Source organism: Amphiura filiformis, chromosome 17 (assembly GCF_039555335.1).
Source record: "Amphiura filiformis chromosome 17, Afil_fr2py, whole genome shotgun sequence".
Lineage (NCBI taxonomy): Eukaryota > Metazoa > Echinodermata > Ophiuroidea > Amphilepidida > Amphiuridae > Amphiura > Amphiura filiformis.
In genome coordinates, this window is record NC_092644.1 from 56,514,963 (window position 1) to 56,541,586 (window position 26,624).

The 26,624-nt window shown below is 37.1% G+C and overlaps 1 protein-coding gene across 1 annotated transcript in view; it reads right to left on the reverse strand.

Moving 5' to 3' along the window:
• LOC140137316 (complement C3-like) overlaps positions 1–26,624 on the reverse strand; it is a 65,457-nt gene that overhangs the window by 4,462 nt on the left and 34,371 nt on the right. Inside the window, exons 7-35 of the mRNA XM_072158957.1 lie at positions 24,738–24,840; positions 24,032–24,265; positions 23,202–23,408; positions 22,655–22,780; positions 20,800–20,868; positions 20,079–20,270; positions 19,568–19,726; positions 18,952–19,026; positions 18,257–18,311; positions 17,716–17,772; positions 16,257–16,572; positions 15,552–15,780; positions 14,356–14,565; positions 13,740–13,875; positions 12,967–13,068; positions 12,207–12,395; positions 11,022–11,106; positions 10,312–10,483; positions 9,168–9,242; positions 8,637–8,808; positions 7,885–8,099; positions 6,650–6,830; positions 6,398–6,534; positions 5,768–5,827; positions 4,589–4,947; positions 4,088–4,175; positions 3,339–3,413; positions 2,821–2,926; positions 1,043–1,132 (exon numbers count right to left, since the gene is read on the reverse strand). Of these exons, the coding sequence (XP_072015058.1) occupies positions 1,043–1,132; positions 2,821–2,926; positions 3,339–3,413; positions 4,088–4,175; positions 4,589–4,947; positions 5,768–5,827; positions 6,398–6,534; positions 6,650–6,830; positions 7,885–8,099; positions 8,637–8,808; positions 9,168–9,242; positions 10,312–10,483; positions 11,022–11,106; positions 12,207–12,395; positions 12,967–13,068; positions 13,740–13,875; positions 14,356–14,565; positions 15,552–15,780; positions 16,257–16,572; positions 17,716–17,772; positions 18,257–18,311; positions 18,952–19,026; positions 19,568–19,726; positions 20,079–20,270; positions 20,800–20,868; positions 22,655–22,780; positions 23,202–23,408; positions 24,032–24,265; positions 24,738–24,840 (4,274 nt within the window). The remainder of the gene's footprint in view (positions 1–1,042; positions 1,133–2,820; positions 2,927–3,338; positions 3,414–4,087; positions 4,176–4,588; positions 4,948–5,767; positions 5,828–6,397; positions 6,535–6,649; positions 6,831–7,884; positions 8,100–8,636; positions 8,809–9,167; positions 9,243–10,311; positions 10,484–11,021; positions 11,107–12,206; positions 12,396–12,966; positions 13,069–13,739; positions 13,876–14,355; positions 14,566–15,551; positions 15,781–16,256; positions 16,573–17,715; positions 17,773–18,256; positions 18,312–18,951; positions 19,027–19,567; positions 19,727–20,078; positions 20,271–20,799; positions 20,869–22,654; positions 22,781–23,201; positions 23,409–24,031; positions 24,266–24,737; positions 24,841–26,624) is intronic.

Genomic DNA, 26,624 nt, shown 5'->3' on the forward strand with positions numbered 1-26,624 from the left:
TATTAATATTTATTCATATTTCTTGTTTCACATCAAATCAATTAGTCTTTTTAGCATCAGACCTCAGAAGGGGGAAATCAAACATTTCAAATCAAAGTTTTCTGAAGACAGCTGCCATTTGTTTACGATGACCCAGTTTATAATTCCGGATCAACACTAACACAAATTAGCCTGAACATAAATCTGCATGAAAGACACATTCAAGTGTGGGATATCTCTTGGGTAAGAGATTAATATTTACATCGCCAAGTGTCAATTTGTCCAAATCTAGAATGCCCAAAAATGATGAACATTTGCACTTTCCTTTCCCTCGCTGTGAAGTCTCAAATAGTGGAGGCGTTAATTAGTTCAATATATTAGGAGGACATGTTTTACCTCATGACCCCATGTTGACATTGGCTAAATAAGCTGCATCAGGACCGCGACACTCCGGCACTTGTTGGAAGACATCTAGTACAGCAGACAGTACATGTACAATGTGATTCTTTCATTTATAATTAGGATTACGTCATTGCCAGAGCTTGTTTATTTGTTCATTAGAATGATTGACAGCGGTGGGCGGACTTATACGCTTTGTACCGCTCACAAAACAAAGCTCTGGCAATGACGTAATCCTAATTATAAATGAGAGAATCACATTGTACATGTACTGTCTGCTCACTCTGCTGTATTAGATGTCTTCAACTGCCGTATAGCATGGTATAGGCAGTTTGTACAGAGTGTCGCTTCTCTATCTTTTTTTCTCGGGCTGCATTTTTGCTTGAAACGGTACAAATTCATGACATTTCTTGTCTGCCATTTTGTGGAATGGTGGTACCTGTTCCATTTTTCTGGTCGCTGCTCCAAGTTCAATGGTTGGTGAAAAAATGGAGGCGTAATGACACTGGGTACTAGTTTACATGTAACTGCTTTGGGTGCACATGACCAGGTTTTCCAAACTTTTCCAATCTTGATTTGACATGGTCTATGGCTTTCAATTTGGGGATCCTGAGCACCCAGCCCCCCTTACTAGTTACACCATGAAACCTGTACATATACTAACCTGCTGCACAATGACAAGTGGAACCTTCACATACAGTTGCCAATAATTCACTTTGTGCCGTGGGATGGTAAAATTTCACACATTCTTTGTCTGCAACAGAGAGGAACATAAAAAACAAATATATCATAAATTTTGGTTTTATATAGCGTATTTTTTCCAGAGGATTCAAAGCGCTGCAAATTTGCTGCCACTGGTGAATCAGATTGCATCAACTAGGCCGGTTGGTTTATTTAAGAATCACAAACTGAAGGTTAATTCTTCCAAACAAACAAAGAATTGCCACAGCCCAAGAGAATGGGCACCCGTAGATATGCTAATAATTTTGGTTTTAACTTTCAACATGTAACCAATGCCTTTCTCAAATATACATATCCCACATCAAGGGGAACAAACAGAGACCCTAAACCACATGCATTTACACATTGATTCGCTTCTAGTTCGGTAGTGATATCAAATGCTTTTTTGTATTTGCTTAACTTAAAGTGCGTGATTCAATACTGCGGCCAGTAAAATACACAAACTATCGATCTTGAGGTGAACCAAATTATAGACAGCACATCCCTGTATGTAACCACCACCCTCCCCCGGTGAAGAGAACAAGCATTATCAGACAGAGATGCCAATGGGTTATGAAAAAAAAATCTGAAAATTGCGAACGTAGGGAGCGAAGCGACCGAAGTCTCGCCCTCACGGCCGGGGGTCCAGGGGCCCGCTTAAGGGCCCCTGGTGGGGTCCAGGGGTGAAGCCCCGGTGGGGGTTGAGGGGGCGATGCCCCCAAAGCCAGAGGGTTTCTACACATTTTACACTGCAGGAGACACCATTTCTGAGGGTAAAATTACATTCAAATGGATTAAAAAATAAGGTTATTTTGAGAAAACAAGCCTAGATAGCAGTATTGAAGACTATCTATTATACATGTAATATTCTTCAAGGCTTGTTTTCTCAAAATTATACCATAAAATATGCAAATTAGGTACCTAAGCCCAGGCAATTTTAGCAGAATTAGCACCCCAAAAAGCAATTTTTAAAATAAAAACCAGTTTTAAAATAAAAAAAAAAAAAAGTGGTTTAAATGTTCAGTTTCCTATACTTTTGTTACATGAGAGACCATTTTCCAAAGTATTTTTTGGCCTAATAACATGGCCTACATGGCTGAAATGGATATATATAATGCGTAATATAAAAACGATGATTCATCAAATTTTTGAACCCCCCTATTTTTTTGTTAAATTTAAAAAAAAAATATTTTGGGCCAAAAAAGCAAGTTATATGCCCTAAATTACTTGTTATTTAATGTTGGAAACCATAGAAATACTGCTACTTCAAAAAAAAAATTGCCAATTTTATTTTACAAAGTTGGATAAAGTTGTACATTTTAATTACTTTTACTTCTACTGAACAGCTAGCAATGTATATTAATTCAATGTGTTCCTGACTGTTCAATAGAAGCAAAAGTAATCAAAATGTACAACTTTATCCAACTTTGTAAAATAAAATTGGCACTTTTTTTTGTTGAAATAGCAGTATTTCTATGGTTTCAACCTTGAATAACAAGTAATTTAGAGTCTATAACTTGCTTTTTTGGCCAAAAAATATTTTTTTGAAAATTAAAAAAAAAAAAAAAAAAATTTTTTTTTTTTTTTTAGAAAATCTGATTTTTTTGGAAAAATACAAAAAATCGGAATTCCGATTTAAATCGGAAGATTGGCATCTCTGATCAGAGGGTGTCTTTCGACTGCAATATATCATATCAACTTTGATTTTAAGAATGATCATACCTGGAGCGTAGTAATCGTAGACTTTGACAGCTACTGGTTGTATCTTGCCCACAACATATTCCCGGATGATTGTAAATGGTACACACACTGATTCATGTCTGGGGATCTAAAGAGATGAAATACAGGTGGTATTAATGCATTATCTACAAACTGGAAAACTACAATAGCTTTTAGTGCCGCCTAAAATGTGGTCTGTGAATTGAAGTTTTGCAGTGCCTTTTCTTTTCTTCTGGCTAATATTTAGATCTATGTAGTTGAAATAAATAAATAAATGAATAAACAAAGAAAAGACCAAGCAAATGAATGAATGAATGAATGAATGATGAAGGAAAGAAGGAAGGAAATAAAGAAAAAGTGACATATTTTGAATACCTGAGTATCAAATTGAATATATACGAGTACTACTGGTTTATATAACAACGAAAAGTTTGCATCACACATTTCTTTCTCTAGTACCCAATTGTTTTGCACTGATATGTTTCTTTGTAATAAATTGTAGAAAAACAACAAAGTCTTACTTCATCAACATAGAAAATGACGGATCTGTCTGTGATTTCATATCGTCTCACAAGCGTGTTAGGAGTGGTCAGAATCTGAAAGAAACAAAATGAAGGAAATTGGTTTTAAACACTCAACATACAGTGGTGTAGCCAGGGGCAATGGGGGAGCCACCCACTGTGAGAACTATATAAAATAGTATTATGTATGTATCAAAATTACCAAAGAAATGAAACACATGATGTCATTTGATATATAATCTTTTGTTTTTATTTTTCTCTCATTTATTTATACTTTATTATTCCATTTATTATTATTATTGTGGTAGTCTTAATTCAACTTTTATCAGCTCCACAATAATTAAAGCCTGTATGTCAAAAATATATGTGTGTTTTTTTTTGTTTTTTATAATTTGCAGTTGTGAAATATTAACCACAAAAAGCATAAATATATAAACGTCATGAAAATATCCCGCTATACAGTACATGGGATAGAAGCAAAAAAATGTTTACACTAGCTTCCACAGAAGAACGACCCTCTCTTGCTCTGACCGACACATGTGCTATGTTAATGAGCGACACAGGTGGGCTTTTGTATCCTATTTGCGAATCACAGCTTAATGCATAATTAGCCAATTGGATTACCAGTTGTGGGACAATTGAATTAGTCATGGAGCCCACTTCTGTATTTAAGCTGTGAACATGCTAAAAAGGTAAACAAATGCCGTTCTTCTCCGAAGGCAAATGTCAAATACATGGTTATGTCTTACCTTATCCAGAGAAGATTTGATTGGTTTGAAGCCAGAGTAAAGACCTACATCAATAATGGCCATGTTGGTAACACCATTTCCTGTATACCTGTGTACAAAGTAAAACTTCTTAATCAGTAGGTGTAGCTTGTAATAGTTCAATTTCATTGGTTCCTGGGAGTCATCTATGAGGTTATAGGTGACAGTGGCTGCATTGTCACAGAACACACTTGTCAAAACACACACTTAATTTAGATCATGCAATGACAGAATGCACAAGCCATATCTGTTGTTGCCATTACCTTAAATTTTTAGGAAGTGTACATTTTTAGAAAGTGTCACAAATATGAGCCAGTGTAACATTGACATTTCTTAAACATGAATTATAAGTCAATTTTACAACTGAGCTCATACTGTCTTCTTTCCAACATTGCATTCATTTCATTTCCTTTGACTGCAGAGCATGGGACTACTAAGTTTCTCTAAGCACCAACAGTGCATGTGCTTTATAATTATACTAACCTAGCACATACATCAACATCTGCAACAAAATCACCCTTTGAGCGCCCTCTATCTTCCACAGGAATAGTATCGGTTCTGCCTCTATCTGCATCTTCAGTCGCTGTATTCGCGGTATCATCTACCAAAGGGACATCTTCAGCCTCTACTCCAACCCGCGATCTTGCATCCCGTCTGGTGCGACCTATACGTGATCTACTTGCTGTGTGTCCAACACGTGAACGAATGTCTTCTTGCTCAACATACAAGGTGTTGTCAGTGCCCATTCTTCCACTATCCGACCGTGATTCCCGTGCATTGATTTCTAGTTCAAATGGGCTGCGTTCTCCTTGATCATCCACAGAGTGGTACTTTACTTGAACCTGAGGGAAGAAAAAAGTATGTAAACATGGTTTCTTGAATGAGGTTCTTTGTGGCCGAAATTCCTCCATTTGAGTTGAAAAAATTAAAAGTAATTTTGTCCGAACTTTAAAATCAATTTGCAAATGGATTTCTATCAAACTTCTGATGGGTTTTGGATTTATCTGATGTACAAGCTTTGTGAGGGAGAAGAACAAGAGCAAAATGTGATACTTTTAAACTTCATGACTAATTTTCTCTCTATTATATTTTCAAATGGCCCAACAATTTTTTCGAACGCAACTGCTCCACAAATGCATCTTGAGGTAGGAAATATTGCTATACCATATTATCTCCAATTGAGGCCCCCATAATAAACTCCTCCCATATTTTTTAAAATAAAAAGTGAATCTTAAAACCACCATGTCATGATGACCCAATTTATCGTCACAAATGTTCCTATATTTTTCTAAATAAATCGCATTCTTACATCAAAATTTATGTAAAGATCTAATTTAGTAGTATTGTCCAATAATATATATATGAGTACCAGCACGTTGTATTTCAAACCAAAAGTCATATTTTCCAGAAATGCTTTTGCATGTTTTTCCACTGAAAACTCACTTCTAATAAATGTACCCCTTTCGTAAATGTTATGTCCAGGGGGCATTAATTAGAGGCAATACAGTATGTACAATTGTTTACATCTTTTAACGTGTTACATTGACTTGAGCCCGGTTACTATAACGTCGCATGTTCAGCGCTGCTCTTAATTCAATGCCTGATTTTCCAGTATATTCAGTAAATGATCCTGCATATTTATGAATTGTAAATTTTACTTACTGCAAGGTGTCCAACACCTCTTCCTGTAGTTTCCACAATTAGTTTTCCACTTTCTGGGCCCTATAATAAGAAATTACAAACAAACTGGAAATTAGTCATCTTAAACATAACTGTCATCTTCAGATGGAGGAGGAGTTAAATATATTTCCCCACAGGGGTGTAGATTTCATCATCTCAAATGGAATCACCAACTCATGTAACCCATTTGAAATCTAAACCCCCTGTGTGGGAGATTAAGGTCATGTCTTCCATATGGGGGTGTATGGATTTTAATTAAGGTAAAGGGGACGATCCTGTATAAACAGTGATCGGTGTGCCCATCTCTCTTTCATTGGCGATTGGGCCAGACTCCTCCATGTAATGTTGCTATAGGGGGATCGCTACACCGAGTCTGTTACCTTCCCAGCATTTAAGAATGCCGGTACCCATTTATACACCAGGGTGGAGAGGAGTAATTGAGATAAAGTGCCTTACTCAAGGGCACAACACGATGGCATCGCTGGGGCTCGAACCTTCCGATTATGAGTCAGTGCCCGTTCCACTAGGCCACCATACTCCCATTTAAACTAGATTTTAACTAGAATAGCCCAATGTACAGAGTTCACCATGGGGTATGTAATACAATCTCACCTTAAATGTTTGCTGGACCAGTAAGTTGCCAGAATGAATAGAAAGAGTTTCCCTGTATGCAGCATCCACATCATTTGTCATAACACATTCTAGAGCCACTTCATCCACACTTGTCAATGCGGCATACTCAGACTCACCTTAAATGTTTGCTGGACCAGTAAATTGCCAGAATGAATAGAAAGAGTTTCCCTGTATGCAGCATCCACATCATTTGTCATAACACATTCTAGAGCCACTTCATCCACACTTGTTAATGCGGCATACTCAGACTCACCTTAAATGTTTGCTGGACCAGTAAATTGCCAGAATGAATAGAAAGAGTTTCCCTGTATGCAGCATCCACATCATTTGTCATAACACATTCTAGAGCCACTTCATCCACACTTGTTAATGCGGCATACTCAGACAATGCTTGCAGGGCGACTACTGTATCCTGCAATATAAATATAAACAAGGAGGCAACAATGTCAAGATTGATGTGTATTTATATATCCTAAAATAAAAACCAATAACATGGCTCCTGAAGATATCGAGACTGACTGCTAGTTACAAGATTTGCAAGTCCAAAAGTAAGGTTCTCTAGTGAAAAAAAAGTTTGCTAATCCATAAGTTAGGATTAGGTTTTGGGTTAGGGTGAGGTTTAGGGTATAAGGTATTAACAAACTTATTTCACTAGCGACCCTTAAGGTCCGTTCATACTACCACCGTATTTGCGATGCGTTGCTTTGCGATGCGTTGCGTTGCCGCACTGCATGGTACTGCAAACTACTGCATTGCGATATCGCAATGAAGTTAAATACATTTTAACTTGGAAATGCGACGAGTTGCGTTGAGTTGCGGCAAAAAGTAATCGATATATCGGCATCGCAAAGCAACGCATCGCAAATGCGGTGGTAGTATGAACGAACCTTTAGGACTAGCAGACCTTAAGCTGAATTTATACTCGATCGCTTTTGCAGAAAAGCGATTCTCACGCATGCTCAGTGTTTACTTACATTTCCAGAGCGTTGAGCCGACTAATCGATTCAAATCGCCGAGGCAAAAACGACATCGCTTTTGCAAGTTAAAGAAATCTCAACTTCCCAGCGATATCGCTTGACATGTGAATGCATCAACCAATCATATACAACCATCTGGATCTATTATTTTGCTAATTAATTTACCTTTCTCGATTATTAACTTTTGGTGATAAATTAATTCAAATCAATAATTATTGACAGGAATGAATGTTTTAAAAATGTATTTTGTGGCATTTAGAATATTTTAATTGTCGTCTGCAATCGCTATCGCTGTGATAAGTATAAATGCAAAAGCGACGAGCGATGCATCTCAAAATTCGGCGATTGCCCATCGCTTTCCAAAAGCGTTTAATCGCAATCGCTCGGTGATCGAGTATAAATTCAGCTTTAGACTAGAGGATGTAGACCAAAGAAATCACAGTGCAAATAGAAGATCTTAATTATTCAAATGAAAGTAAACATCCTTACCTGTGTAGACACAAATCCACCGTTGTAATTCCTCTGTTCTGTAAGCCAGTTGACAATGGGATGAGCATAGGAAAGTTCACCAACTTGAAGTACAGCTAAGAGAGCATATGATGTGGTCTCCACGGTAATGGCAGATGGCCTGAACTCATACCAGTATGGGATGTTATTAGGGTCTAATGAGGATGCATCAGGCTCCCAATAACGAATACTCCTTTCTGTTATACAAAAGAAAAACAAAATATTATGTGACCCAGTCTAACAAAATGAGGGCAATGGGCTATTACAGTTGATATCCATACACCCCTAGACATGACCTGAATCTTCCACACAGGGAGTATGAATTTCAAATTGGACTACCTGAATGGGTGAACCCATTTTAAAATCTACACCACCTGTGTGGGAGATTAAGATCATGACTTCCATAGAGGGTGTATGGATTTCAACTGGAATAGCCCATTTTGTTACCACTGGAATATTTTAACATAATTGTACAATGTTTTATATCACTGCAATTTTTGTTACAATACTACTAAAAATTAATTAGTTTTGCACTTTTGTAATTAACTTCTTGATTTACAAGTCTCAGGAAAGGATGATTATGAGGAATTTCAAACTCAAGTACCTTCAAAATTAGATAAATTTTAACATAATTGTAACATTTAATTTAACATTATGTCACATTTACAATGCCAGCACAAAATTATAGCAAGAAGAAATCATGAGAATGAAGTCAATTATCCATGTCTACTAACCTGGGTCAAAGGTTGAAACCTCTTTCATGCGTCGGAGAGCCTCTTGTACATTACTGCCACCTGATAGAGCGAGGGCGTACGTCACAACAGCCAACTCGTATGGTCTTTCCAGGTCTACTACTGCATTTTCCAGGTAAGTCCTGGCATTGGTTATCGCATCTTGATAATTGTACTAAAGATGAGAAACATGCATACAAACAAAATTAGATGGGTTGACGCTAGGCAAAAAAGACACCTTTGTCTCCAAAACATTCGGCAAAAAGTTATGTACAACAAGTTCTACCTCCATCATCACATCTATGTTATCTTACGTGCCAACCAGTTGAAATTACCCATGATCATACTCTTAAATCTAGGCTACAAAATTAAAGTTATTTGATGAAAATGTGATTTAATGCAATATAATCACTCAGTGAAAGATGTATTGTTCCATTCCGCTCTAAGTTCTGGCTGGTGTAATGGAACAATCTATCTTTCACCTTGTGATTATATTTCCACCATCACACACGTAGACATCTTTCAATGACTTACCACATTTTTGCAGTCACATTCCAACAAGGATATAAGAACAAAAGCTGTCATTGTTGCTGTGCCAGCAAGACCACCCTAAAACAAAGAACAAGAAAACAATTATCCTTACACAATTTCTTAATGACATGGGAAAATGGTATTTGTACTACAACTTTTGAATGATTGATTGACATCTATGTTGGTTCTATAATAGTCTTGGAATCGATGAATCGAGCATTTAACTATTTCTCATGGAAGTGAATTATCTTCCACCTAGTACTGTGAACATGCTCGCTAAAGCTCTAGTCTTCCCCCATTTTGACTATTGTAGTTCTGTATGGAATAATTTCAATGCTAATTATCATCATGAGCTCCAGGTCTTGCAGAACAAGCTCCAATTAACAAAATGATGGAAGACCTGAATTGGGTAAAACTTAACTGTAGATGGGATAATCAATCACTGATTGTTACTTTCAAGTGTCTGAAACAAATAGCTCCATCTTACCTCTCATCTATTTTCACTTTTACACACTCAACTCATGACAAATGTACTCAAAGTCAAACTCATAATGCCCTGATTGTTCTTACATGGAATATTTTTGCTGGTAAAAGAACCTTCAATTACAGAGCTGCGGTACTCTGGAATAATTTTCCACTGAACATTCGTTCAAACTTTATGGACAATGGAAATGAGTATGTATGAGTTCAAAAATGCTATTACTGTTTAACAATACCATGTATATATTTTGTAATTATGTTTTTTTTAATAATGATAATAATTTATTTATTATGCTTCATCACTGGCTCATCATATACAATTACAAAGACAAATATATTATATATAAATATTGCACATACTAATCAAGACAAAGTAAATAGAATAAAATGCCAATGAAAAGAATGGGACAAACAGGTGCAAGATCACCTCTAGGACCATCCCACCTAATGGTAATGATGTAGTTCCTATTATTTTCATTTTAATTTTATGCCTGTGTATACATTACTGTATTATTTTCATATCCTCATTTGTACTATAGTATTCTTGGTATTTTGATTGTTTAATTATTATATATTCATATTGTCTGATCTGGACCTCTTGGGAGATCAGTACTTATGTATTGAAAGAGCTTACCAGAAAAAAGATAGATTAAATGAATGAACTTACTGTCATTTCCATGTGGTGTACTTTGTAGATTTCCACAAAGCTGCCATCTGGTGCTGTTGCATTGGTTATCAACCACTCTACTGCCTTACAGGTGATCTTAGGATCAATGAATAACTCATTATCAAAGAATTCTTTGGCTTGGCAGAATACCTTGTTAACAAAAGCAGTCAACCTATCATAAAAGGAAAAATCATGTTTAGTGTAATCCTTCAATATGAAGTCCTTATTTTCTTGGTCGGGGTTGTTCCATCTATTGCACTTACCCATTTCATACCTCTGCCAAAGTTAAAGGAGTTACCCTCTGAAATTAGCTATTGGTTTGTACAGGATCTTCAGTTCCAATCAATTTTCTCCACATAGGAAAATATTAGCACGTTATTGGAAGTTTATTTCCCTGATAAAAGTCTAAAACTTGTGGAATTGTTTCACACACAATTATTTGTGTTATGACACGTTATGACTGCAACAGTATATCGTCACCTTCATGTCAGATGGTGCCAAATGGAATTACTAAAATGTCCACATTTTCTGACAATTTTGTGCAAAAGTTGTTGATTTTCCCCCTGAAATTCACTCCCCTAATGCCCCCACCACCAACAAAAAAAAATCCTGGCGCTGTCACTGTGTAGATGTTTTAACAATTAGTTAATAACACTGCAAGTGATCTACACATTTGTTGGCACAAATATACATTCCATGAATACACTTACCATGTACTACTGGGATAATTAAGATTATCTCCCCAAATCGCAAAAGAACCATCTTCTCTACGATGACTTAATTGACGTGTTATGCCTAAAAATTAAAATGACAGAAAATGATAGAGTTGATACATATATGCATTGTTATTGAAAACCATTCCAGATAAAATGCAGGTGAAATGGGTTGGACTCAGGAACCTTATCTGTATTGCCAACCATTGACCCTTTACACAGATCCACTATCTCTCTATTAAAATGAGGTACGTGGATCCACTATCTTGCTATTAAAATGAGGAACACATGCGCACAACGTGTATTTTTGTTTTTCCGCTTTTCTAGCAATGCGCCATATGGCGTTTTTTTTTAATGTAAGGAGTTAATTAAGATGTGTGTATGAAAGGTGTACACACACACACCCCCCCCCACACACACACAACACACACTTTGGGGGTGGATAACCTCATTTTGAGATGATCGTGCAAAGGGTCAATAGATAGACAACTGATCTAGCAACAAGCATTTAAGGAGAAAATAAAGTGAAATTCCATTTTATATTAAAGTGAAATTCCATTTTTAAATAAAGTAAAATTCCATTTTATATTTTGTTGTCTGTCCCAGAAGAAGAGCAGTTTATCTGCTCGAAACGTCGGTTGATTTTTTGTCTGTTTTGTTTTGTTTGTCTGCTCCAGTTTACTTTTGTACTCTTTTGCTGACACTTCTGTGGGCTCTGAAATTGGCAATTTGTGGCCATCGAACTTTGCCTGTTTTTGTGCCTACATTGGTTGTTTGGTTTACCGAGTCTGTTGTTTGGTTTACCGAGACGGTGCACAGTGATTTTCATCATTGATCCTTGTTGTTTTTGCAGGTTTAGCACTTTTGTGAGCCTTGGAACTGGTAATTTTTGGCTATCGAACTTTACCTACTTCTAATGCCTACATTTGCTGTTTTTGCCACCCCACTGCATATTGTCTAGTCTGTATTTTACTTGTTTCCCCACATCAAGTTGGTGTACCTTGCTCGTTTTCATTACTGAAATTCCATAGTCTAAACATGGTACAAGCCTAATTAATATAGCTTTTTTTTGTTATAAAACACATCAAAACCAAGAAAGTTTACATCACATTGCTACTGTTTGTTTTTTCTTCATTGCTTAGTATTTGTTCAATATACAATATAAGATGAGACTATTCCTACCTTCTTCAATATATCTGTAGACCACAGACTCAACCTGTGGTGTAAGTTGATCCGTTTCTTTCAAGTATTTAAGGATGTACACATTAGGGGCCATGTACAGCATAGTTTGCTCTCCACATCCACGAGGCATCTCTAGCAGACTATCTAAACCTTCTATTACCGTAGTGATGGCACTACCCAGTAGATTACCTGTGGGATCAAATGATTGATTTTATTAATAGATTGGCCAAAATTCAATGACAACATATAATTGACTGCTTTTAGAGAAGTATGATAATCTTTTGCTCTGATTGACACGAGTGCCCTGCTAATGAGCGACAACATATGTGTCTCACATCAAAGTGTTTTCCCAGCCCTGGATGTAGTTGAGATGACACCTTTTCCTTATGTGCATTACAGAGGCATTGGGCTATTCCAGTTGAAACCCATACACCCCCTATGAAGACATGACCTAAATCTCCCACATATGGAGTGTAAATGGAGTCACTCATTTAGGTAAACCCATTTGAAATTCACACTCCCTCAAAGATCAAGGTCTGTTGTGGTTTTGACCTGTAACCCTGTGATCATGATCCAATCAGTATAGTCAGTGGTGTGCGCAAAGGGGGGGCAGCCCTTTTGTTGGTCATTCGGAAATTGACCGATTTCGCCCGCACCTTAAACTCCTAATCAGACTCCATTCGGAGAACTGAACACCCTGGCCCCCACTTTCAATGTGCTGCGCACGCCACTGAGTATAGTAGCATTTAGCATAGCTTACCAATAACATTAACACTAATGGAATGAGAGTTTGGTACAAAACCAGGTGGCATATCCAGATTGATGTGATCTAACTGGCGGGCTTCATCAATATTGCGATACTCTGGAAATACAAAACAATAACAATAAAGAAAAATGAGCTTTTATTAATTTCATTTATAATCTACAATTAAAAGGACATTTTGTGATCCAAAGCCTCATCCCTACCTTTCTTGCAGATTCAGTAGTTTGATAAAGACATTGCCCAATTCATATATTTTTTGGCTATACCATAACTTTCGAACTCAATATCTTCACTTAGGAATGTCCGATTTCATTGGAAAAAATGGCGTTGTGGAGCAAAATAAATCTATATTTAAGTTATGTAAAAACCTCAAAATTGATAACCTGCCCAAAAGTGTCTCCTTTTGACATGACACATCACATATGTTGATATGTTCAGTGCACAAGTGGAGTGCATAGAATAAGCGTTAAGTTTATTGGTTTGTCCAACTTCTCCACCAACAATATCCTGCTTTTAGCCTAACTAACACACAACAAATAAAAATTACAATTTTTGCTATTTTTATCTGCTTCTAAGGAAATTAATCATTCATAAGCATCACACATGCATTCAAAATACTGTGTGTAGTACTAGGCATTCAATTAAACACTTTCCATACATTCCCCATACTAATAATTTCCTGACAATATCATTTCCAACTTGTTATGTGGTTCTATAAAGAGTACATTAATACATATGAACACCAGTAAATAGAACAGCTTGATACTCACGGTCATGTTGGAAATAATTAATGACAGTGTTACCCCCACTTCGTCCTTGTTGCGACCTGGCTGCATCTAGTTGGCGCCTTGTACCTGCTGGATCTAGCTGTACTGGAATTGTGCGCTCTCTCTTCACACCTTCTGGCTGAAAGGGGATGAATAAAAATATTGCTCACAATTCTGATACAATAAAATAATTCCCTCTGTAAGACTAAGCTAAAGCAAAATGATTACACAGACTCCAGAAATGTCTGTTTTCTCCAGGGCCACAAGGAAGGTCAAGTTAGCTCAATCAAAATAGCTCAATCGTTAAGGCATTTGACTATGGTGCGAGATGTTGCGGAAGGTGTATTTTAATGTATTTGACATTTGTCAGATGTTGATGATTTTTCCAAGTTAAAAAAATCTGAATGTTACGATACAATTCCCCATTTAAAAAAATACTTCTCAAAACATTGGAAAAATATTTTAAGAAAATATTTTTACCAATATTTTTATTTTAAAAAAACGGGATAAAATTTAATTGGCCAATTTTTCTGAGACAAATTGCAAAACGAATATGTGGCAGCTTTGAGATATAATAGACTTGTACTGTGGCCTAAATTGAATAAAATGTCTTTCTTACCATGACTTTGAGTATCTTAGTAACAGCATCATTTCCTATACGGGACGTAACAAAGATCTCTACTGGAAACTCCCCAATCTTCAGAGGAACAATGTTATATTTCACAGTTACAGAGTCCCTAGATCTGATGTTAAAGTCCCGCGGTTGAGAGTATTCACCTGGTGCAGATTCTGAGCAAACGCCGTCGACTCCACGAAGAAAAACTCGAACCTGAGTGCAGATAAAGAAACAGATTATACAATGATTACAAAATTGAACTAAAGTTTGTTCGGTTTATATAAGGCGGAAAAAATAAGACTCATAACACCGTGTATTGATATAGAATGACATGCTCGCAGTTGGGCGCAATGGTTACGCTAGTTATGCGTTGCGTAATGTGTGACTGACGCATGCTTATGTGAATTTACGGGAGCGTTGGTTGGGACTTGATTGACTCGTGAAGTCAAATAATTTCGCCTTATATAAGCCGAACAAACTTTAAATGAAGAGAAGAAATGTAGCCTATGTTGCTCAAAATTTAGAGATAATTAAATTATTATCTTCAAAACTATGTGTGTAATTACCAAGATTAAGATCCATTTTATCACTCTGTTAAATGTACAAAACATTTTATATATTGGCAGCACCAGGAGTATTTTACTAGTGGGAGGGGACAAAATGAAATTTGGAGTAATCAGATAATTTGGCATTTTGTGCCCAAAAGAGTGGGATTATCTATGATTTTGGGTCAAGACCAGAGGGAGGCAAATGCCCCTTCATGGCACTATCACTGATTTCATTTCCACAAAAGAGTTGACGACTTAACTTTACAAACATTATTTTACATTCTATATTTTTAAAAAGTAACGACAGAATGTAGGAGAATTAATGAAGCCTGATAGCCTGAAAGGAATACCAACCTGTACATGGAGAACAAATATTTCTAATATATGTGACCATCCACAACAAATTCAGTGAAAACTCACAATTTTGAGTATCTTAGATTATTAAACAAATGAAATCTCCAGAAACAAGCTTTAAAATGATATATCACTTGTCATAACTGGTTGGGAAATAAGTGTTCAAAACAAAAATCAAGTTTGCTCTTGAAATTCTTTTGTTTTCTATTGATTTCTATAATGCATATTGGTCCATATCGCTGAATAAGCTAGGTTTGTGGTGGATGGTCACATATACACTTTCATGGGACAACTTACACTCAAATTTTGACTGTGGTAGTTGAAAATTGTGGCAACAATCTCCACCTGCTCAAGCCTCACAACAGAATACGGCAGATGTACCAAGATGAAGAAATCTGGTTGAACTCTCAATCTGGTGGCATCTGCTACGCACATACCGTGTGTTGACGATACGCCAACTGCTTGTATGATCCATGTCGTTATACTGTCTGGTGTGTTGGTTGTGAAAGTTTCAAAACCAAATGGTCTGTCAACATAAGAGAAAAATGAACAAATTTGAACAAAATCCATATCCTAAACCAATCTGGTTATCCCCCGTTAAAGGGGTGTAGTCTGATTTTTCATGTTCTGTTTTCTATCTTACACTGAGTTCTAATATTAAAACAACATGTTCCCAATTGTATTGCTCCAGCAGTTTTGTTACGAGAGGCAAATATGTGTATAACAATGCCCCATTGGATAGTACATACAGTCCCGGTGTGGTTACCAAAATTCACCACATTTTTGTTCCCACCATCTAAACGAAATTTATCTTGGACGTTAAATTTAACTGGGTAATAAGAAACATATGAGCTATCTTATCTTTTGATACCAAAATTTCATTTTTGATGAAGAAGAAAGGGGGATGAAACTGTAGATTAGGTCACGGGAAGTCTGACGGGAATTGTCAATAACATTTAAGATAAATGATTTTGCAAAATCGTCAAGAACATTTTAACTCACCCGATTTCAAGTTCATCAAAGATCCATGTCTCAGGGAAGAAGCTGCGCACATGGGTGTCCGTTTGTGTGCTTGGATGAGGTAGATCCTGTACAGCATTCCCTGAACCACCTGCTATACGGCCTCGGTTGGGCTCATTCTCATCCTCAAATGCTTCTTTGCAGCAGTTATAAAAGGCCTGAATTTTAGGGTCATTTAACTGTAACGAGTGCATTCTAGCCCTTTCGTCACGGCGCTCTAGACACGTTGTGCTACCACTTGGTTGTCGTTTACCCAGGTCGCAAAAGGCTTGAAGAATCTGATCATTATATTCACTCACTGTGCAGGAACAAAAAGAATGAACAATAAAGCCCAACATTGACAGAGAACCATTTAGAGATCACACCACTAAATCAGGTCCAACCCTATCTGACTGGAGAAATAAGAACATTAAAATGGGAAAAAAAGTTTGACATGAAGGCTGATATGCCAATTTTTTGGTGATAGCTGTGCTCTGTGAATGCTTTTCTAATCATCTGAGCATAAAAAGATGAAAAATACTAAAATTCTGAAATTTTATGACGGTTGTTTGGTTCCATGGACCAACTGATGTCACAACATAGAGGCGCTGAGCTGTAGAGTTTGGTATGGTTTACATCATGTTCGATGCACCACTGCGAAAAAATCGAGCTGCTCAACTACCAAAAAAATGCTGGTTCTAGGGTAGAATATTTCATAAACTTTTGGAAAAATGGTGTTTTGAATGAACGATGACGTTATTTCTTCCCAACCACAATCAATGGCACAGATAATGTCTGAGATTGTGAATATCCAAACGGGACTTGGGCAGATTGAAACTGTTTAGGGTAAACACCCTAGTCTTTCAAAACCGACTGTGAGCTACAACCAAGGAAAAAGTGTTGGCGCACCTTGACAATATGTTGGAACTTTTCATTACCACTCTACTATTTCCCTTCCCTCCCTCCCTCATTTCCCCTCAATCAATGTTGGAGAGACTGGAACCTAACGTTGTAAAGAAACTAGTATAACGATGTATAATGGAACCTTTACGGTACACTACACATGAAAATCTGGATTTTTATTTGAATGAATACAGCCGACACCAGCATGACGATTATCTGTGTACACTTTGTGATAAAAAACCTCATGTCACGTGTGCATAACCTGGAAGTGAACCAACTCACTTGTATTTTATAATACAATCGTGATCGGATTGTATACAACTATTAGCAATACAAAAGTAAAAAGTAGGAAATTACTGTGAAGTATATAAAATTGGGCAAGCTTTCGGCCATAGGCCTTTTTCATAGCCAACAATTGGTACAACTATTAGCAGCTGAGTTCATTCAAATTTTGACTATAATCTTACCAGTAACACCACGGATAGCTTTTCTTTTACTTGACTATAATCTTACCAGTAACACCACGGATAGCTTTTCTTTTACTTGACTATAATCTTACCAGTAACATCACGGATAGCTTTTCTTTTACGTCTTGAAGATTCAACACAGGATTCATCTACATATGAAGATCAAAATAAAGGTAAAAGGGTTTTTTGATTTAGATTTTTATCTATGAATAGCTACACAAAATTATCAGAACTTAAAGAGGCACTGTATGATCCACAGCCTCACCCCCAGCTTGAGATTTTTATACCAAACTAGGACTATGTTTGTGTGCATAAACTTATATGTATTTTCTGTCTTACAAACAGAAATGAAAGCACAGTAGCCTATGGGGCATTATGTATAACTTGCAAATGTCCAAATCTACTGAAATGTTTTAAAATGAGCTTTTTTTCATGGATGTCTATCTATTGGACCATACCCTAAAAAGAGGATGCTAAAATCACAAGATACCCCTTCAAATTTAATTTAAATGACCAATTTACATTATAAAATGACAGATTGTTCTGATGGAAGGAGCCGCAATCATTAGAATAAACTACATTGAATGCATTCCTAAATCTTATTTAAATATAGTGAACTTTTTATATTCCTACCTTCTCTGAGAGGTATAAGAAGATCAGCATTTGTAATCACTGTAACTCCAGAATCCTGGGGAGTAAAAATTACACAATCATACATAATATCAAAATGGTGCAAACAAACTGCATTTTGCGCACTTTTTCCTTTGGTCGCTATATCACTCAAACACCCACCAACTCACTAACTGTTTAACTACAGCTTGCTCCCCTCCTTCTCCTCTACTCACCCTGTCCACTAGCTCTCTTACCCATCCTGTAAACTACCTCCCTTACCCATCCTATCCACTACCTCCCTTACCAATCCTGTCCAATACATCCCTTACCCATCTTCTTCCCTAACTCCTTTATCTAACATGTCCACTACCTCCTTTACCTATCCAGTCCACTACCTCCCTCATCCACCCTGTCAACTACTTCCTTTACCTACCATGTCCACTACCTCCCTTATCCATCTTTTCCACAACATCCTTTATCTACCCTGTCCACTACATCCTTTACCTACAGTCCGCTACCTCCTTTATTTACTCGGTCCACTACATCCTTTGCCTATCCAGACCAATACCTCCCTCATCCACCCTGTCAACTACTTCCTTTACCTACCATGTCCACTACCTCCCTTATCCATCTTTTCCACAACCTCCTTTATCTACACTGTCCACTACATCCTTTACCTACCCAGTCCACTACCTCCCTTACCAATTATGACATACCTTGAACATAGATGGCACATTTAGTCCCCCACCATAACCACATCCAAGATCATAAGCTTCCATAGTCTTAAACATCTATATAATAGAAACATGAAATATTACTTTATCATTTAAGCTGACCACACGTTAAGATATGTTGTGCATTACTAGCCTCTGTTAGTTAATTCAATCATTGTGATAAAAAGTAGGAAAAGGACAAAAAATCCAAATAACAACCATACTATACTTTGGTTTGGTTCAGTAGTGACATCAATGCTTTTTCATGGTTGTGCCGCAAGTGTGCTGATAAAGCACCCTTGTATGCATTACACATGTTATTTGATTCCAGTGAAATATGTCCCCACATCACTACTGAAGTTAATGTAATACTACTACTAGTACGTTTCCTACACTCAGTATAGAAGAATTCTTCACTTTTTCATGCTTAAATCCATCATGACCTATCAAGGGAGTTCCAAGCGCTGACGTATAGTCGTATACTACATAAGCACAACATAGGCATAAGTTTACAAATCATATATCCCTTACTTCTCTAATGACAAGCAAGGCAAAGTAATTCTAACTTATTATTTGTGGTAGCTGATCTATTTAGTACTTTCATTGCATAGTCAATTACCTTATCTCCTGTGAGTTTGTCAAAGTCTTGAAGCATATATACAGCCGAGTCTACAGCCAATAGGCCTACTTTAGTCCCTGGTACACCTTCAACATTGAGATCTAACCTCTCTCCTGGTTTGAATTTCTGATTCACGGGGTAGTCTTGTACAAAACGCACCTGAAAATTATGTAAAAATAAAGTAAATAGAAGAAAAAGTGAATATCCTTTCTGACTTTCAGATATTTAAGGTACTCTTTTATTATGATATTTTTATTGACTCACTACAAAAAGGATTCTAATGTCTTCACATAATGCTGCCAACAAGGGCGGATCCAAGTTTTTGAAAGGGGGCTGACTCATGAAAAAAAATTGCAAACAAATTGTCAAAATTGCTTAAAAATTAATCAATTTAAAAAAAGGGGGGATTTGTTCCTGGATCTTCCCTTGTCTACCAGAACTAATATGAGGCTGAGATACAAAAGTAGAACTTTGGAATGGCATTATTTATTTTATTCAGTGAGTCACTCACCTCATTGTCACCACAGCTATCTACCACATCAAACCACAATGAATCTGCAATCACATGGTTCTGACTATCGATGAAATATGCCACCAGTCTTGCATGAGGTACCATGTCAAAGGTCACATCCAGTGACATGACCACATTCTTATTGGCTGAAGTTTCTGATTTGTGTGCCACAATTTGCCCTCTACTGATGATCTGAATAAAAAGAAAATAGCAATGGTAACACAGAAATAGCTTGCACATGTGACAAGCTTTGATGATGACTTTCTAGCTTTAAAGCCATACTATCTTTTTAACTCAATTTCATTACATTGTTTTCAAAACCTGGTATTTTAGCATAATTATTTGTAATGTTTTAGCATACATGTTCTACCTTTCACTTACTGTATTAGTTCCATTAACCACCCATGCCCCTATAAGCGCCCACCCAGTGACTTTCTCAGTCAACATTTGGGTTGCAGCTTTAAAATGTATCTTTCCATTATTTACTCATATTTGCACATGATCATAGGGTATTCGATATGCAATTTTACTGTTCATTTACCTTGGCTTGTCCCCCAAAGTTAATGTTTTATACCTCACTTCTTGGAATCAAAGGTGATAAATCCAATAGATAGTATGCTATGATACTTATTGGCAATAAAAACACCACATATGGGGCATAGGTTATGTCTGATTCAAATCATAATTTCATCATTTGAGTATGTTTTTTGACTGTACTTACAAGAACATGAAATGTTGACTCTGAATTATCACCTGTTTTCTGCAGATCTATATCAACTCTGTTCCCAACCTGAAATGAAATAAATAAATGGCTGATTATTTATACCATGGATAAGAAAACTAGGGATCTGTCAGCCTGTTCAGTAGTAGCTTTAAAGCTATGCAACCTGCCATTACCCTGCCATCATGTATTCTTGTTAGCTGGAAAATCCCTGGTGCTCATGTATGCTTCCAACGTTGCTTATTGCCGGATGAGTTCAGGGTGCTGTTGACCTGACATCGACAGTCACCACCCCTGATGGCAGCCCCCATGTTTTTATCAAGTTTGCATTACCCATCCTTTTGGTTCCATAGTGTGCCAAGTATAACCAGCTAAGTTCAGAGCACTGATTACACCTTTTTAATTGAGTAACATCTAGTGGTGCTATAATCTGATACATGTCATTTCCATTGCCATTATGCATCTTCTCTTTTGGACCTTTTCTAAAAAAATGTGTCCTAAAAGCTTTTAAATCGACATGCAATCCAATTTCTCTACAATTACAAATTGTGTCACCCTATATAAATCTTTAATCTGTGACTAAATTATATAAATATTTAGTCTCAGTCTGGTAGTTGTAGAATTGTGGAATGCCTAGGGTGTGCGTTTATAAGCAGTAAAGTCCCTGAGTTGTTGTTAAATGGTTTATGGGATGACGTGGGGCCGTAGTGTTCAGCGACAACCTGTACAGTGTGCCGAGGCTTGTGGATCAACGTCTATGTGCTGTGCCTGTGCGCGTAGCGCACTAAAAACCATTGCGCTTTTTTGTCTAGCTACAAACTTTTTTTTAAAATGATGAATACCATTGTTTTAAACCATGTAGATCAAGCAATGGCTGGTCAATCAAAATCCCATCTTGTTAGTTTAATACTAAGTTAGAAAAGGTGATCTTGTCTAGGCTTAATTTTTACTATAAGATTACATTAAGAATATATGTCCAGTTCACAGCATCTTTAGCACAATAATTAAAAACATATTTCATATCCCATTCTGAGGTTTGCCAGTGTTGCAAATCTCTGTGAATTTGAACCCAGTTCTTTTCGTCAAAAGTGACCACTTTATGTGACAGTTTGTAAATTTCCAATTATGTATTTCTCTATGTAGCCTACAGCCACTGGTGGTTCCAAGAGAGGAAGGCAACCTTGTTACGGGTTGAACCTATACAGTACTAGAGTAATGTGCACTTAAAGGAGTATTTTGTGATCCTAGCATTCTCTTATGACATTTTGCAGTAGATATCCACGAAAAAAGCTTATTCCCAAAATTTCAGTTGATTGCGATTTTGCATTTGCGAGTTATGCATATTATGTCTTTTGTGACATTTTTCAGTAGATATCCACAAAAAAAAGCTTATCCCCGAAATTTCAGTTGATTGCGATTTTGCGTTTGCCAGTTATGCATAATTATGTGTAGGCCTATTACACTGCTCCATAGACAATGTGTTGTAATTCTGTTCTGGTGTACCAAAACGTAATTCAAATTTCATGATATTTTTGCTTAATTAATTTGCAAGAAATTTGTTGAACATAAACATGTAGCCACAGGTTTCCAGTGTTATAAAAATCTCAACTTTTGTTTTAGAAAAGTGCGGGTGATGCTGTGGAACACAAAATGCCCTTTAAAGCAAGAGGCTCTTTACCATGATACAGATGTTAGGCTGTTCCATTTGAAAACTATACCCCACTGCATGGAAGATATTGGAATTTCAACCAAATTCAACTGTTTAAATTATTCCAGATCTAACCATATTTATCCATAAATAGCAGAAAAGTTATGGAAGATTTTGGAATTTAAACATTTCACCTGTTAGACTTACCTCAATGGAATTGGATCGTATCCTAGCCAGTAAATAGCTGCTACCACTTGGAGATTGTTGAGGATTCACAATGAAGGATGTTCGGGCATTGTAAATATCTCCGATATTAGCATTACTGGTTTGAAGCTGAAATATTAAAGAAATCAATAATTATCAAGCAAACTGTGTTGTATTTACACAAAAATCAAATACACTTTTGAACAGCATCGCTATTTGCGTATGATTTCACTCGATAAGCCAAAGGTTTTGAAGCCAATATTGCACACTTTAATTATGGTTTATCTGCTATTTCTATGTGTATGCTAAAAACAGAATTTTGTGCATTTTGAACAGTGGCATAACTCATCCAGTGAGTACAATGAGGCATGTAACACTGTCACCTTAATCAAAGTGAACTATTAGAAAAATACCATTGAAAATGTCCAAAACTTCCTGCTCCCCCCCTCAATCAAGTTCAGTTTCCCTCAATCAGGAGCACCTGTAATTTTGAAGCTTCTTCACGACCCTATGAGATATTTTCGTTTGCAAACTGACATCTAATACTTACTGTCATATTAATCTGTGTAGTATCTGCAGGTACATTCAGACGAAACTTGACCTGTCCAAAGTGATTGGCAATTTTCATATTTGCTTCTGGGATGCCATTCTTCTCCTCTCCTGCTAATGGCACCTGTCCTGATCCTGTGGTTGCCGAGGCAATGATGTTGACCGGTATCTGAGATGCTAGTTGTCCATTAGCTTCAAATATGGTGGCCTAACATGGGGAGAAAATATCAGTGTGTTTTGGTTCAAATAATTATACCAAAAATGGCCAAATAATTGATATTATAAATATTACAATATTCTTAATTTGATTCATTTGATACCAAGCATAGGGTTCAGAACCTGGGCATGTGGTCAAGCAAGCCCCCATCATAATTTGGGTGTGGGGGGCTCAAACACCCTTCAGACCCAACACAATAATTCCAGGTGAGTAAAAACACTAGAGATCAGATACCAGAAAATGGCAGTTTTTGACCTATTTTTTTTGCCCAATGTTATCACCCTTGGGCATCCCAGAACAGGTCATTAACAAAATTTGGTCTTTTCAAAAATTTTCATATTACAGCAAGTCTAAAGGAAAATATTTAATGCAATGAAATTAATATAAACATTTAACCAGAAGCAAACTCATGGGTCACCCCGCTCATACGTCAAAACTACAATTACCAACAGAATGCTCTTCAACATGTATAAAGGTCCTTCTATGACTTTCTCAGGCAAGAACACTACATATGACATTATAGATCCAAATTTTACATGCAAATGATATTTTTGACACCTGTGCCAACATAAATATCCTGGCTACATCCTGGCAACAATAATATTGCGACTCACCTTGACTTCAAAAGGCAGATCTTTCTTGAAGTATTTTGCTGTGTGGTCGTATCGAATCACATAGGGACTATTCACAAACAGAACCTGTGTGTTGTTGGCAGTCTCTGTGGTACCTGAGGAATCCTCTGTGATGTAGGCTTGGATGAGTAGACGTGAACCGACATAGGCATTAAACCAGTCCAGCTGTAATTCTGCTGTTCGTAATAGAGAAACAGCATGACCATGAGAATTGAGCTGTAAGAGGATAAAGCAAGTTTATTATGTTATGAACTGATAATTATAACGTGCATGATTTGTTGAGCCACTAGTTTTTTTCTTGCTAGGGTCTGTGGTTAGGCACTGGCTACATAATGATTGGCCCGCATGAATATGTGAGAATTTTTATTGCATGGTTTATCTATTCTGCGGTGCATTCCCAAGTTTGTGAAGAAATCATGTTCATGCATACTGTACATGATAAGTTCAGATATGCAAAATACTATATATCCAAAGGTTGTCTTGCCTTTTGTTTTTGTTTTAAATTCGTCACTGGGCAGGGAAAACCCTGAACATGTTTAAAGCTAAACCTCCTATGTAACCTCTTGGCAGTTTTAAATACATAGATTTTTCTCAAAGATGTGGTTCAGGTATTGATAAATATAACACAAGGCAACCCAAGAGGTATATTACATTTTATATCGGAACTCAATTGTCAATTGATACCCACCTCTCCTGCTTGAGGTATATTAAGCGTTCTCATTTCCCCTGATGGAAGTAGCACACTGTATTCTACATGATATGACCCTTTCACTGGCTCACCAAACTTGTACCTAGAAGAAAAACACAAATATCAAGTGTGGTAGTTATTACAGGTTCAAATCCAGAAGAGAAATTGCAACGGAGTGACCGGGTGTGGGGTGTTGGGGTGGGTTTGTGTGTGTGTGCGTTTACGTAGCCATGCAAACGAGGACACACACAAGGATACACACATGACAAATGAGGACACCCGGCGGATGTGTGAGTCCTCGGTTAGTATGTTTTAAATCAAGTGAAAAATGAGGTCCTTGTTTTCCTGCCTACGAGAGTGGGTGGGCTGCCTACGAGAGTGGGTGGGGGGCGTGTGTGTGTGGGGTGTGACATTCCAAGTCAGGAACTGTACAACCCTTGCCTATACCTCCCGCAATGAATTAGTAGTTTATACAGATGCTTCGCTTCTGGAGAAGATCCAGATTTAGCCCTCTCAGACACTGCATTTGTGCTCTGTGCCACCCCCTCAATTACCCTTTGAGTTACTGGACCAGGTGACACTTTGATTATCATAAATTGTCATGTCTGCAATGTATAAACCTCTGGGGCTGTCATATTAGGCAAACACATTAGGCCTAAAAGGAAAAGAGTTTAGTTTTCAGCAACCTTTAATACCATCCCAAAAGAGGTCAAGAACATTTTTAATGATGATATGGGGGTGATTCTTTTTTGTGGGGTTGTCCAAGTTAAAAGACTGATACTATTATACTGTGATTCACCTCAAGTTTGGTAAGGACTAAGGACGTTGATGCTTTTTGGCAGTTGGGCAAGTGCATGTACGCTCTGCGTGATTAACTTTATGTGCATGATTCTATACTGCAACTAGCCAAATAGACATCAACATCGCTACATAATTTGAGGCGAAGCACAGTACCTGACATAACAGGGCCGTAGCAAGGTTGAAAAATGTGGGGCGGCCATCACAAATGTGGGGCCTTGGACACACACAATGGCTTAGAGATATTGTGGTTTGGAATATTACTCCCTTTAAACTCACTTAAAAAATGTTTTGTTTCAAATCGTTTTCCTCAAGTGTGCCATTAGTTGTCGACGGAAATAATTTACATGCTTAGAAAGATTAGTATTTCAGCTAAATGGTGGTAGATCTTGATTTTTCAAAAGGCCTATATTTATTGATTTATGAGGGATCTTCAAAAATCCATAAAAACAGGTAGTAGCTCTTAAGCAAGTAATATTTATTTTAAAAAAACCGATGGTAGTCACAGAAAGGTTTCACACACCATATATCAAAAATTCAAACAATTGTGATAAATAGCACATATGAGGAAATTAATTTTTCGGCATGGATGTTTGCCAAAATTGAACAACTTTCATGCGCGCGCTTTTCAATTTACTGTTATGCTTGCATGCACAGTGTTGCAGAAGTATTGTGCAGCCACTGTGACATGCCTACTATTACTTAATTTTATCTGAATTTCCATCTGCATTTTATCTCATTGCTGATACCACATGACTTAATATCTAACACGCAGAGCACAAGGAGAAAAGGCTCAAATTTTCAGTCTGCCATAAAATAAATGATGATGTTATGTCCAAGTGGTATGGCACATGCAGGCCATTTGGGGGTGCCGATTTTGAAAAAGTGGACTCTTTTTCCAACGGGGGGGGGGGCAATTTTGTGAAAAGTGGACAAAATGTGGACCTTTTTCCCAAAAAAGCGTAAAAAAACTGATTTTTTTGCTCACTACACTCGCAAATTCTGAAATTTTGGAACTTTTTGTATACTTTTCCAAATTTGGAGGGTGCGTCGCACCACCCTGCGTACAAGCCTGGGCACATGTCTTGC